Genomic DNA, 14,609 nt, shown 5'->3' with positions numbered 1-14,609 from the left:
TAGGTTGGGAGCTAAGTATGCATCAGGAGATGCCAGAACCAGAACTAGAACCAGAGACCTTCAGTTCTGGGTATACTTGCCATGTGGTGTATTAGGACTGTAGCTTTTACAGGGGCTTTGCCTGAGAGGTAAGGTCGTTTTGAATCCTTTCACGTTATGCAATTATAGCATTATGATTGCATTTTGAAAGACATACTGTATAACATCCTATGGAATTCTGGAATTTGTAGTTTTGTTGAGACACTGGAGATCTCCGGCTCAGAATTCTTAATGCTCCTCTCTAAACTGCAAATGCTAGAATCTCATAGGATGAAATGAGGAGAGTCAGAGCGGAATCACAGTGCTATAATTGGGTAGTATAAAAATGCACATTATGTCCTTTGCCTCTGACTCTATGGCTTGGTCCTTTAACTTTAATCCAAATACTTTCAGATGGCTTTCTCCAGCTGGGTTTTGACAACCTCGCAAATGAAACACAAATTTACCCCTTAAGTGCAGCAGTGAAACTGATAAGCGGAGTAGTGAAACCCTATATTATAAAAGCAATTCCGTGCATCAGATTATGCAGCATATTATTAATGTTCTCTATGAGGATTAGTTTAAGATAAACTGGTTGCAAACTATTCTTCTTTATTCTATTTATATTATTTTATTTTAAATGCAGGTGAACCAAGGAAATTTGACCCAAAATTCAGCGGACCTATTCATAACAGGTAAATATTTTAATTTAGTATTTAGAACTCTTACACTGTTTTTCTGAGAACAAAAGGGGAAAATGTATTTAATTGAATTTTTGTCCCTAGATATTGTCATCTTTTTATTTATTTTTCTTATTAAAGCATTTGTTTATCACCTCCTAGCTACCTAAGGCCTTCAAAGTGATGGACAATAGATTGAAAAAATAAACATGCAGTTGTCACAGTACTGGTGATTTTTCGTTTCTGAAGCATGCGCTAGTCAACCATGTGGCTACTGCATGTTCCATTAACTCTGGCTTCTGAATATTTTTCACAGGCAGTCCCACATAGAGTGTATTAGAGCAGTCACTGGCCAAATCTGCCCTCCCCAGGAAGGGAAGATGCATTGGTGTCCCAACCAAAGATGGACAGTTTTTTGTGCTTTGGAAGTCTCTAAACCAACAGTTTAGAGAATATCACTGCCTCTTTTTGATATTCTAGTTGTAACATGCTAGTTACAACTGCACATCCCAGGGAAGATTTCTGGAATGCTACAGTTAGAAGGTGAAGAATTCTGGCAATGATTTCATTTATTTCAGCACAGAGATCAGGGATTAATTGCTTATAAATATTTATTTAGATTGTACAGCTGAACAAGGGAATGGATTTATAAAAGAAGATACTATAGCAGGAAGGAAAGTGAATTGCTGATGCATCCAAAAATTCCAATGTGATTTAATTACTGCTAATAGAAAAATGTAGCTATGTACCACTTGGATTCTGTCAGTAGATGCAGGTGCAGGCATACCAAATCAAATCATAGGTCCAAAACACACTCCAAAAATAATCCTGAGAATTGTAGTTTATTGTGGCACCAGAGCTTTCTGACAGAAAAGTCTCACAAAACTACAGTTCCCAGAATTCCTTAGCATTAAGTCAGGGCAGTTAAAGCCGTCTCAAACTGGATTGTTTCAGCAGTGTGTTTTGGACCAATAATCTTCCAGTCTTCTTCTTGTTGCTCATCCAACAAGTTCACAGTAGAGTGTTTTTCCCTATAAAGTCTCATTTTTGAGTAAATGATTATGTAGTTTTGCATAACTAAAGAATGATTTCATAAGTGAATTAGAATCATAGACTCATAGAGTTGGAAAGGACCTTATCAGCCATTAAGTCGAATTCTCTGTTCAATGCTAAATGCTAAAGCTTCCCCAGCAGGTAGCTATCCAACCTCTTTTTGAAGACATCTAGAAAAGGAGATCCCACCACTTCTCTAGGCAATTGGTTCCATTACCAAACCACTCTTACTGTCAAGAAGTTCCTTTTAATATTCAACCAATATCTGCTGTCTTGTAAAATAAAACAATTAGACCTGGTCTCACCCTATGGGACAGCAGAAACCAGGTCAGCCCGCTTCTCCCTATGTCAGCCCTTGAAGTATTTTAAAAAATGTAGTCATGCCACCCCATAGTCTTCTCTTTGCCAAGCTGAATGTGCCTCACTTCTCCAAACTTTCTTCATATGTTTTGTTCTCCATACTTTTATCAGTATGATGACATCTTTATGAAGCTAACGTACCAACTCACCATATATATATTTCAAGAATGATATTTTAAACTATTCTTGTACATGGGTTTTTTTAAATATAAGAATTGCTGTATTCCCAGAAACAGAGTCTGAATGCTGTGTTTTTCTATGGAAACAAGATGTCTGTTCACTATCATAAAACAGGAAATGTACATCCATGCAATCATTCTAGTTACATCTTTGCATTTCTCAGAACCATCATATGGGTTAAAATGGCAATCCATCACTAATACATCACTAATCAAACTAGCACATCAAAAGGAAAAGCACATTAGACACTTCATCATGTGTCCTAAGCATCATTTGTGAATGCCTTCATTGTCCATTGAACCTAACATCTTGGACCAAGAGTGGCAAAATTAGGTACTATGCAATCAGACTTGACTTTATTTTCACCCTAATGATATATAATGGCTCTAAAGAGTTGAAAAGCTTTGAAGCTGGGAAGGCAGAAGAGAAGTATTACAAGCACTGCACTTTATCCCGAAGTCCTGACTAGAGGCAAAATTTATATTAAGTTTAATGGCAACTGAAGAGATTTGGTATCTTTCAGAGCCCACATGCTGTGTTGCAGTTTATTGGCAGCATAACAAGTCATCTTCTGATTTTAGCCCCCTGCTTTGCACTATGACACTCTAATAGAAATGTATAGTTACCATGACAATAGCTGCAGATGATGCATCTATTTAAATTGGGCAGCTTGTGGCCCAGAGTATATTCCTTATGGTGGCTACTACACAACCACTAGATCATATAAACTCGGTGTATTTTAAAATGCTTTAGGGAGAAATGCAGTAAGGTGAGGCATTTTCCCCCTTAGTAGCTACAAATTCCTCTCTGTGCAATAAATACATAGGATTCATGGCTTCCTTTTCAGTTTTCTTCTATTCCCCCCCCCCCCCTCCGTCACTTTCTTCTTTATAAAAAAAGGAAGGTTGTATCTGGGACATTTTTAAATCTCATTTTATAGCGTGGGAGTGATGTCCTGTGATAAATAATAACTAATACAGTACTTATTCTAAACATTGATCCCAATTTTTAGTTCTCTTGCTGTTGAAGAAGGTATTTTGTTGACTGCTAAGATAGGCAGATATAATTACTGCTAGGGTTTTTTCCTTACCCCCCCCCCCCATGGATAATGATACAGTACTTTGTTGAAACAAAAGTGTGTTTCCTTTATTTTATTTATAAATGGCTTGCAATAAGAATCCAAATAAAGAACATTAAAAGGGAAAGCAAATAAAAGAAAATGGCATTGTATTTTAGACCTTAACCCTATCACTGACACAGGCGGATTACAGACGGGCAAAAAGGGGTGTGCTCATGACGTCATGAAGGTATAGCCTTTAGACAGCCCTTACCTGAATGCCACCATGAACGCGCGGCCTGCACGCCCCAAGCGGGAAGAAGCGGCATTAAAAAGGTGCTGCTTTTTTCCACTTCTTTTCTATACACTGCGCAACTGCTCATCTCCGTCTGTAAGCTGCTGCACCTGTACGCCACAATTGTCATGCCACAAATTTAAGTTGCCCATTTAAAGGCTCTGAGTCAGCTGCGTCGCATAATGAGTTGGGGTCCTGGAACATGCGCAGTTTGCATCGAGGCTCTAATTAGAGTGTCAGATGCCATGCAGATGTGGAAGCTGCAGCACAGCTGCACTCTATTTTAATGCTCGTAACCCTAACCCTAGAGCAACATGTACGCATGCGCTGCTAGAATTGTGGAAAGTTTGGAATTTAAAGTGAACCCCTACACACATTCCTGCTCCACTTTCACCTAACAATAAAAAAACGCAAAAACTTTAAATATTTACATATGTACAAGGGAGGTGATGGGGGATGGCAAGGGGACAGCGGTGGCAGCGGCGACAGCTGTGGCTGTGCATTGCAGATTCAGCAAGAGCGCGGGGACCAAAGGAGAGGAGGCATCCATGATGCTGGTGACACTGGCAACGTGCAAGCGGACAAGGATGCCAACACCAGCTGATCACCAGCTGGCAGGAGGCCACCTTTGTTCTTGGGTAGGGCGGGGGGAAAAGTTTAAAGGGGCCTGGGCACTTTAAATGTGCACATACGCTTTCTGCCGCCGGTGCTGACCGCCGCAGCTGCGCATCCGCGCATCCGCCAGCCGGCAAAAGAAAAAAAGCCGCGTTTTTGGCCGCCCGTGCGGAAGCTGCCTCTCTCTTTGCAGCGTCCTGCGAGGCGGCGGTATGGAAGCTGCGGGTAAGAAATGGCCCCAGGTGAGGCGTCTTCACTACTCCCAGTGTGGAAGCCCCATCCACCTTAGCCACGCCCCCGGGGCGGGTGGTCTGGAGGCTCCGTATTCAGGGGAAGACACCTTCAAGACGTCTTCCCCTGCTCGTCTGTAACCCGCCACAGTAAGCCTATTAGTTCTTGTGTTTGCTTAAGGATGCAGGGTGGAGATAGAAATGTGTTCTATTAGTTAATACCAGTTCCTAAAATAAACATATAGAAAATATATAGCCAAACACCTGCACTAAATTTTTAAGTGGATGATTCTGGCGACCTTTCTGACTACCTGTGGTGAGGAAGTGGATGCAATTGCTGCATATGTTCCTGTTCCATCTTCCTTCCTAGTAGATATTCACATGTGGTTGTTCAGTGAAGTGTGTGCTGTCATTCCCAGTTCCTATGCAGCATATGAATTCTGTTAATTGAGCCTATGCATTTCTAGATGGTCTAATCATTTGTGTTAGGTGGGGCAAGCACAACTCTGCTATAAGAAAGTTTATCAGAACAAGCCAAAGGCAGTGATAGAAAGTCACTTTCCTATGAATGACATTTACAGTCTTTTTAGTATCAGGGAAATTTAGTGTCAGGCAAAAGATACGAGTACAGTTGCAGAATGTGTCATAAGATGTAATACAGACTGCCAATTAATTTTTAAAAGTCAGATGTAAAGCAAGATGAAAATTGTCTAGAGTTTGTCATATGCATCATGCCTACAGGCAACACAAAAATCCACCTGGAGTGAAAATTTGTAAAATGGAAACCTGATCAGTTTCCCAATATCTATCCTCACTGTTAGTGTTAAGGAAGGGTGGGGTCAAGAGTGCTTTGATTCTGTGTTCCTGCATGGCAGGGGGTTGGACTGGGTGGCCCTTGTGGTTTCTTCCAATTCTATGATTCTTACTGCACAGCCCCTAGGGCCGGGCTCAGCTCAGAACAAAAGGAAGCGAGATGGGAACAGAATGGGGCAAAGGATGCATTTTATCGCATGTTAGAACACTGCCACTGGAAGTTCCCATTCCGTCCCTGATCTTTCTCAGAGGAACTGAGATTTTCAGGAACTGTTCAGAATCATTCTGCACCGAGCCCATCCCTAGGGGCTGTGCGGTAAGCTTGTTTAACTGTAGCCTTTAATATGACAGGTTTTACAGCATGACATTAAGTTAGGTTGTTTTTAAGTGATGTAAGCATTGTCTAGTCTCCAGGATGGAGCAGGTTTTAAAGAAATAAATTTTAAAGAAATAAATTGCTTGTCGATATGAGGTCTCTTGGTATGTGATGGTACATGTAAACTTCACATTAATACTGCCCTGATGTATGTTGTCTTAGTGGCATTCTATACCCCCATAATATCAAAAGGGAAACGCTTGATGACACCAAAGGTCCACATAGACCAAAGCTTGGAAAAGTTACTTTAGGATTACAATTCACAAAAACTCCCACCAGCATTATGGGTAGGGGATTTGAGGAGCCATAGTCCAAAAAAAGATCTTTTCCAAATTCTGAACTTGTCCAGCACCCTGTTTCTTGATATGGCTCACCAAATGATTCCAAAAAGCTACAAGAAGTGTTCAAAACCAACAGACTTGCTTGCTGTCAATCTCCAATGATGGCTGTGCTGAATCTCAGGATTCAGAGTCAGTATACCTTTAAATCAGTATAGCCTTAAATCAGATTCAGTATAGCCTTCATATGCAGCAGGGCTAGACAAAGGGCAGCTGAAGGGCAGAATATAGCCCCTGACTCCCCTGGATCATTCTTTTAATAACAAAAACAGCTGAGCAACTTCCAGGAATGGCAGTTTATCTTTAAAATAGGTCTCAAGGCCTCCCTGCACATAAAGAATACCCGATTTTCTTAACTAGAAATCCAGCAATTTGGGGGATTCTTTGTAGCATTTATGGCAGTCTTTGAGGTGCCCAAAAGGTCAGAAAATTGGTTCCAAGACTTGCCATAGTTATTCCCCTTGCAATATATAGCCATGTGATAAGCCTCCTTGCTCTTTTAATTTCACCAGAAAGCAATCACAGCCTGACACTAGAACAGTGTGATATTTCTCCTCCAATATTTAGAGCATACTCTCAGCACAAAATTCAGAATCATACAAGCCACTGTATTTCTTATTACCACCTATGGATGTGAGAGCTGGTCAGTCAAGAAAGAAGATAGGGGGAAAATCGACTCAATTGAGATGTGGTGCTGGAGAATAGTGCTGAGTTTTCCATGGACAGCCGAAAGGACAAACAAATGGGTCCCAGAGAAGATCAAGTCAGAAATATCCCTAGAAGCCAGGATGACAAGACTTAGACTGTCATATTTTGGACACATCATGACAAGGCATGAATCGCTGGAAAAGATAATAATGTTAGGAAAGGTGGTGGGAAGTAGAAAGAGAGGAAGGCCACATGCTAGATGGATGGACTTTATTAAAGAGACCATGAAAATAAGTTTGCAGTAGCTAGGCAGATCAGTAGAGGACAAGGGGGTCTGGAGGTATCTTATCCATAGCATTGCCATGGGCTGAGATCGACACAAAGGCAGCTAACAACAACAACCATAACTATAAAAGTAATTAAGTTTTAATAGTTACCAGTGTCATCACTAGAAGGTGCAGACCAGGGGTAGGCAACCTGCGGCCCGCGGGCCGGATGTGGCCCGGCAAGGCCTTGGGACCGGCCCCAGCCCGGTCCTGCCGCCAATTGCCACCGGGGCCTTTGGCCTCTCGCGCGCAGGGGCAATTGTCTATAGAAGCCTCAGAAACATGCATTTATCTTAACATTTTTTTAAAAATCAGCAATTTTTTTCACATGTCCTCCATTTTTTATTTAAAAAGTGCCCCCCATTTGAAAATTTTGTCCTACATTTGTCCCGGTTTATTTATTTATTTAATTTTTAAAAAATTATTTAATTATTTATTTTTTGGCTTCGGCCCCCCAGTTGTCTGAGGGACAGCAACCTGGCCCCCGGCTCAAAAGGGTTGCCTACCCCTGGTGCAGACCATACTGGGTGACACACAGTCAGGCCCTTGTCCTGCTGCTTAAATGGAGGGGTAGAAATGTTTTCATTGTAGATTCCATTCTCTACATTGCAATAGTGCTGCAGGTGTGATATAAGAAGGTCAATTTGTTTTGTTTCTGGGACTTGTTAACCACTGTTCAGTCCTTAAAGAAAATTGTTCATGCTTATTGTTTTGGGGTTAATTCCCAGAAAGCACAATTCCTGAGATGTGCCAGTTTTACAACAAAGTACTTTCTATAACATAGATGCTTGCAAGTCAGAAAACTAGTGAGAGTTTTCCTTTAGCAAACAGGTCAAGCCAAGAAACACATGGGCATGTTCCATCTTTAATCCTGTTACAAACCAATATCCTCAGAAAGAATGTTACTTTGATTTCCCGGAATCATCTCTTTCCCATATCTCCCTTGTTTCACTTGTATGAGTGCAAGTAAAAGATACACCAAAGTAAAGCACAACTAAGGTGGAGACTATTGCATCTCAGAGTGGCAAACCACTGAAGAGTTCTGGTTGGTATGTGAGCCCTGACTACAGCTTGGAAAACTTACTTTTTTAGACTACAACTTTGGGAATCACCCAACGAACATGATGACTAGCCATACTAACTAGAAGATTCTGCAAATTGTATTCCAAAGAGTTGGGAGGTTGTAATCCATACAAATAAAAGAAGCCATTAGTGCATCTACACTGCTGAAATAATGCAGTTTCATACCACTTTATCTACCATAACTCCATCCTACACAATCCTGGGATTTGTAGTCTTGTGAGGCACCAGCACTCTTGCAGACTAAAGTCCTTATAAAACTACAAATCCCAGGTTTTCATAGGGTGGAGCTATAGCACTTAGTGGTGTCAAACTGCATTATTTCTACCCAGTTTCCCCAAATACTGTCTCTTGGTATATCATAATGTATTTAATATTAATATGAAAGAAAACACATCTGTTATTTGGCTAGGAAGGTAGGAAAACAAAATCGTGCAGAATAAGATTTTTGCAGAATTGCTAAGCTTTGTGAATACAAATACATTACTGAGAATATGTTGTAAATGTATTTCTGTTGTTCCCTAGAAAAGAGGAGAACAAGACCACCATCAATTATTTATCCATTTTATTTTTCTTTCTGGACAAACTGCAAAGAGAAACAGTGGCACTGTGATATTCAAAGCAATATCTTATACACACAGTGTTCTTTCCCACCCATGAGTGTACTTCATTGACTCTTATTGTTATAGTCGATATTTTGAAACTAGATGGAAAAATCTGAGTGTACATTTAGGGTTTAGTATTTAACTCAATAGGAGAGGCTTTATTAATTATTAATCAGGAAAGCTGTGTTAATGTAGTTCTTTCTGTTATCATCTCCTTGCATGCATTAGGAAATCACCCTAATGCCAGCTAAACATTTTATCTTAAAATTATCTGTGATCACTCACCATAGCAACTCACCATTCTTGGAGGTAATTGCATAGTCCTTGACTATGTGGCCAGGTGTTTTATGATTATCCCAGCTGATGAAAAACATCAGGCTTTTTTCAATTTATGGATATCTGAGTGTGGGCATGAGCTATAGTTGATGTGAATAACCTTAATTTCGGGGTGAAACAAACCATTCTGGAGAGAGAAAACTTTACCTGCAAACACTTGGGCAATGGCCAACATCATACAAGCAGATACTGCTTACCTAACTAGAGTTTCCCTGGCCCTCCACTTTCAGCCCCTTTGCCATCTCCCACATCTACTCTGGAGGGTCCCACTCCCCTAATGCTCCAGAACAACTTTTGAGGATGCATGTGGGGTTTCAGGGATGGAGGGGTTGGCTCCTTTCTTGTCAGTTATGCTGAGATAAGCTGTTCCTCAGCCATTGAGGGGAGGCAGTACAGCTGGCCCTCCTTATCCACAGATTTTTAATCCACAGATTCAAGCATCCGTGGCTTGAAAATATATATTTTTAAAAATATAAATTCCAAATAGCAAACCTTGATTTTCCATTTTATATAAGGGACACCATTTTGTTCTGCCATTATATTTAATGGGACTTGAGCATCCACGGATTTTGTTATCCATGGGGGATCCTGGAACCAAACCCCAGCAGATAAAAAGGTCCCACTGTAATTAGTATTACCTTAGTTTGTGTGGTGGATTCTCCAGTGGATTTTCTATCTTACTTAGTGCCATTGATTATGCCTTTCCTGCTACAGTTTCCTCTCCTTCTTTTTGCATTTGTCACACAGGTCTGTCTATTCAATCAAAAAGAGGATGATGTCATTACATTACACAATCAATTAGATGTGGCTGTATAACACTGTCCCTTGGTATAGGTGTGAGTAATTGATAGCAAAGGGGAGATAATAGTTTTTAAAAAATAAATGCCATTAATAGGCAGCAGTTTTTCAGTACTTTCAAATGTGTCTTTTTTCCCCCAAACTGGACTGTTCATTTGTTTGGATTTTATCCCTCTTTTCTTTCATGGTTGGAACTCAAATGTGTAGTACTGTGCACTGAACCATGATTTTGTGACTATGGGAAATTTTTCAAGAAGCTCAGTTGCCAGAAGGGCACCAGAATCTGGGGTATTTTTTCTTAAAGTTGAAAATAAATAACAGGGCACACACCCAAGGGTTTGTGAGTTAATTCCATATATTTAAGAAGGCAGTTCCAACCATTCTTTCTATATTTCCCAAACAATGTTGTACTAGCTGTTATTTTCAGAGATTACTAGATGACTCTTCAGTTTGTCAGTTTTGCATAAATCCTTAATCACATAGACAAAGGCTTCTGCAGAGTATGTCTTTGATTTAAATGTTTGGTAATAGCCAGTGCAAGAACTGACTAGAAGTGGATGTCTAGAAAAATCAAACATATAATGTAATGCAACAAATCTGTAACATGTGCTAATTTTTAGCTACCATGTACATGGAATTGGGGTTGCCCTATTCCATTTCTGCACATCTGGGCAATCAGTTAGCACGTTATGTTTCAAATTTATGCAAATTAATCTATTGTTCTTTTATTCCACATGTTTCAGCCTTCATATCATTTATTACTGTTACTCATCTGTATAAATCAGTACAGAGCAACGTATAAAGGAGACTCAAATTCAGATCTTTGCTCATGGAATTTGCCATAGAGGACACCACTACTTCTCAGCAAACCTACCTTAAAAGTCCCCCTTCCTCTGGCATTCTGTTGCTTACACTGCCTGTTGTCCTTCCCTCCTTCTCCTGTCCTTATCTTGTGCCACCACAGAGCTCTTCTCCTTTGCTTCTTACATACCACCACTCACATTGCTCTCTGCCCTTCCTTCCTACTTCCTCCATTGCTTCACTTTGCATCCTGACACTGCAGACCTCCCCTGTTTCTTACAAAACTCTGTTTATCCTGCTCATATCCTTCCCTCCTATTCCCCCTCTTCCATCTCTACCCTTGCAACATCATATATACCTTCCTTGTTTGTTGCCATTCTTGCACTGCTAGCATGGCTCACTCCCTTTCTGTCCTACTCCTCGACTTCCTTCCTCCATGTTCCCCTTTCACAATGTCTCCTTCCCTCGCTCCTTATATGATGCTTCTCACACTACTCCCTCCCTTCCCCTCCCACTGCTTCCCATGGCTCATCTTGCACACTTGCAATGCGTACTTTTGCTTCTTGCACTCAGCTGATTGCCAGGTTTATTTCCCCTTCCTTGTGCCTGAAAGGTCACTAGATCTGTTTCTCACACGAGAGTTGCATAGAAAAATGCCTGAAAATTTTGTCCCGTATCTCAGCTATAGGGCTATAGACTTAAAAAAGCAAGCAAGCAAGCAAGCTTGGAATCTGAGCTAGATTGTGGCCTAAATTAGGTCCTGAATAGCATGCCTTGAATCCAGGAAAAACATAACCAAACTATGGCTATGATTACCCTACATGGAGTTAATGCCTATAATTGCACAAATACTTATTAAGCTTTTATTCAGTGTTTTATTCCTAGTGATCCAATCGAACATTCATTTGGGGCATTGTTTTCTTCAAATATCCAGGTTTTCCTAGAAAATATTCTAAACATTTTAGCTGTTTTGAACCTCCACGGCAACATTTGGGAACTTTTCACATATTAAATTGTATGGCGGGTGTACATTTGTTTATATTTCTACATTGCTGTCCTAAATTACCTTAGCACACCAATGTACATTTGTTTATTTTTCTACATTGCTGTCCTGAATTACCTCAGCACAGAAAACTAACAACAGTTAAATGGAAAATGACAAATATATATATTTTAAAAAGAACAATGCATATCCTCCAACATTTCCCAGATGAAAGCTAGACACATGCCACCAAGCTACATCAGGGTGTGATCAAGATGGCATAAGTTGTTAATGAAGAACACACAAGCTAGGAGATGCTACAGCAGTTTGCTTTTGCCTGAGTCTGCAGGGCAGGGTAAGATTCTATCTCCTCATGTTCTCCCATCTTGTTGAGTTCAGTGCAAACTATGGCCTGAGACAGATGGGCCAAAAGCACTGTCTTACCGCCAAAACTAGGGTTCCAGAGCGTGCGGCAACTGCACGCTCCCGAACCCTCCTAGTACATGCGGGCGGCGGCCTAATGGCGGCCTCCCATCCACATGGGGGAGGCGCCATCTTTATGTAAGTGATGCACAGCATCTGCACGTCTCTTACATCACGAGTGTGTCAGTGGCGCACTCGCGATGTAACCCGGGCACTGCAAAAAGAACCCAGAAGAACTAGGCTCTTTTTTTTTTCTGGAGGTATATCACATGGTTTGGTGGCTGCAGTGTCCCTCTGGAGTTAAAACAGGTGCCTGCATACCGCCATTTTTGGGCGGTCTATCTTGGCCCTATGTTCAGCACTTGAAGTGAGCTGAGTACAAAGGCATAAAGTAGGAGGAAGGGAGAGAGACTGGGACATTTTAAAAACAGCTGGAAAAGTGGCATAACAGAAGATTAATTGGCACAGTTTAGGGACCTTTGACTCAAGCTCAACAAAATGTTCAGATAGGTTAAAAATAACTAAAAATGTTTTCATTAAGACAGTTCCAGCCAGATTAAAACAATTCATGTAAGAGAGACTGAAACCCTTGTTTGCATAGGATGGTGGAAGGACATTCAAGGAGTGGGGATGATAAGCGTCCCCCAAGAGGGAGTTATAAAAGCTAGAGCTAATCCCAGTTAAATATTTGTCTGGGAATTGGAACAAACAAAGAGTTTTCATTGTATGTGTATGTATAAGACAGACAGATACGTATATAGTGTCTGAAGATTAAAATAAAACAAAATATAAAAATTAATCATAGGAAAATTAGTGTTTCCATTTAGCTTCTGAGTAGCAGAGGTGCATATAATTTTGGAACATCGAATTTTATATTTGGTACTGCTATTCCTTGACATTACTGTACTAGTAATATAAGAACCAAAGATGTATTATTTTCTTACAAACACCAGTATCATTTAATAGGCAGAGTTGTGTCTACATGATTTCTAAAGTGGGAGAATCTAAACTAGAACCATCCCTCAAACATTTAAAGGCTCTTCATTGATAAGCAGTTTTGCTTATCAGTTAACTAGATACATTAAATACAAGTGACATTAGTTCATGAAAACAAATGTTTGGATTGAATTGAACTGATAGACCAATTAACAGTATGGATAGAGATTATATTTATTTTCATATATTGTTTTCCCCCCTGTGCATGTCCCTTTTTGAACGGGATGCTACAAGGGGCATGTCTGGTCCCAGAGCTGGCCTGATCCCACCTCCCCTTGCAAAGAAGGGCCGACTATATAAAATGGCAAGATCAAGGTTTGCTTTTAGAAATGTATATATTTAAAAAATATTTTCAAGCTTTAAATAGTTGAATCTGAAGATAAGGAATCTGGGAATGGGGGGGGGGGGGCTGACTTTGATCCATAGAAGTGAATTGAAATGGATTTCAACCACACTTGCACTGGCCAAATTAAACAGATGTAGCTATCCTCAGCATGAAGAGGACCATGTTAGACCTGCCTAACCTATAGCTGTGAAAGATGAGATGCCTCTTAGAAAGAACCTTAAGTTCTTTCCATTCTTATCCTGAAGAAATTTGACAAATCCTTATAAAAATGGCATGAAATTAAATCTTCAGATATTCTTATTTACAGTATTTCATCCATATATTATTTCCATTCCGTTGTATCATCACAACACTGATAAAACCAGTCTTCCTATTGTGTTCACATCTATTATTTTGTTCACATATCAGGGGATTATTAGCAGCGTGTTCACTGGCCTTTGTTTTCTCTCTGTGAAAGCCTAAAGGGATTGCTCAATTAAACCTCAGAGTATGTGAACAAAAAGAGCTATAATTGGTGGCCCAAGGAGGCTCTGAAATTAACAAGAACAGAAGAAAATACATTCTTTGAATTGATCGATTGCAGAATATTGTATTTGCTGCATGAAAATGCCCCTGTAATTCAGTAACTTCTCCCTTTCTTCCCTCCAGGGAAGTTGAAACACCTTAAATTCATAATGCTTATTTTTTCCTTGTGGTTGTTGGAAGGCCTCAGACCTGTTTAATTATACCCCTTGAAGGGTCTGGACAATGGTGAGCACTCTGCTTAATTTCAGAGGCTGAGAGACAATCGGCTTTCTCCCCACTCTCATACTGAGGCTTTGGGCTGCTTTGTAAAATAAGCTCAGATTTATTGAATAGTCTTTGTGTTTCTGGCAGATAACGGAAGAGGGAAAGGATGGTACAGGCAAAGCAAATGAAGCTGGCTGTTCCTAAGAAGTTCAGATAATCCTTGCTATGCCTGTGTAGGAATAAACCATTTAAAAAAATACAGATGTTTTAATCGGTTTCTAAGAATAACATTCACGAAATGGAAGCTTAAAAAGTCCAGACTTCCCTCAGTTATCAATCTCACCTCTCCCAAATGTCTGTCTGTCTCTTGGGACTGGCCTTCGATATGACTTATAGCGACTGCAAGGCCTTTAGTGCCCTTTTTAATTAGAGGATCCTTATGATAACACAAAGCTCCATGAACGTGGTCTCTAATTTTTCAGAAGTCACTACCCCGTTCTTTCTGCTGACAATGCTTTCCTCCT

At 40.3% G+C, this 14,609-nt stretch overlaps 1 protein-coding gene across 2 annotated transcripts in view; it reads left to right on the top strand.

Annotated features, from left to right (window-relative positions):
* LOC149316427 (choline transporter-like protein 5) overlaps positions 1–14,609 on the top strand; it is a 231,355-nt gene that overhangs the window by 138,264 nt on the left and 78,482 nt on the right. For both annotated transcript variants that reach the window (XM_089515462.1, XM_089515463.1), the window contains exon 2: positions 665–713. In XM_089515462.1, the coding sequence (XP_089371588.1) occupies positions 665–713 (49 nt within the window). The remainder of the gene's footprint in view (positions 1–664; positions 714–14,609) is intronic.

Source organism: Sceloporus occidentalis, unplaced genomic scaffold (genome assembly GCF_023333645.1).
Source record: "Sceloporus occidentalis isolate IW3139 unplaced genomic scaffold, rSceOcc1.0.p SCAF_3, whole genome shotgun sequence".
In the NCBI taxonomy this organism is placed as follows: domain Eukaryota; kingdom Metazoa; phylum Chordata; class Lepidosauria; order Squamata; family Phrynosomatidae; genus Sceloporus; species Sceloporus occidentalis.
Note: the sequence above shows the minus strand (reverse complement) of the source record. Positions and strands in the feature narration are given on the sequence as shown.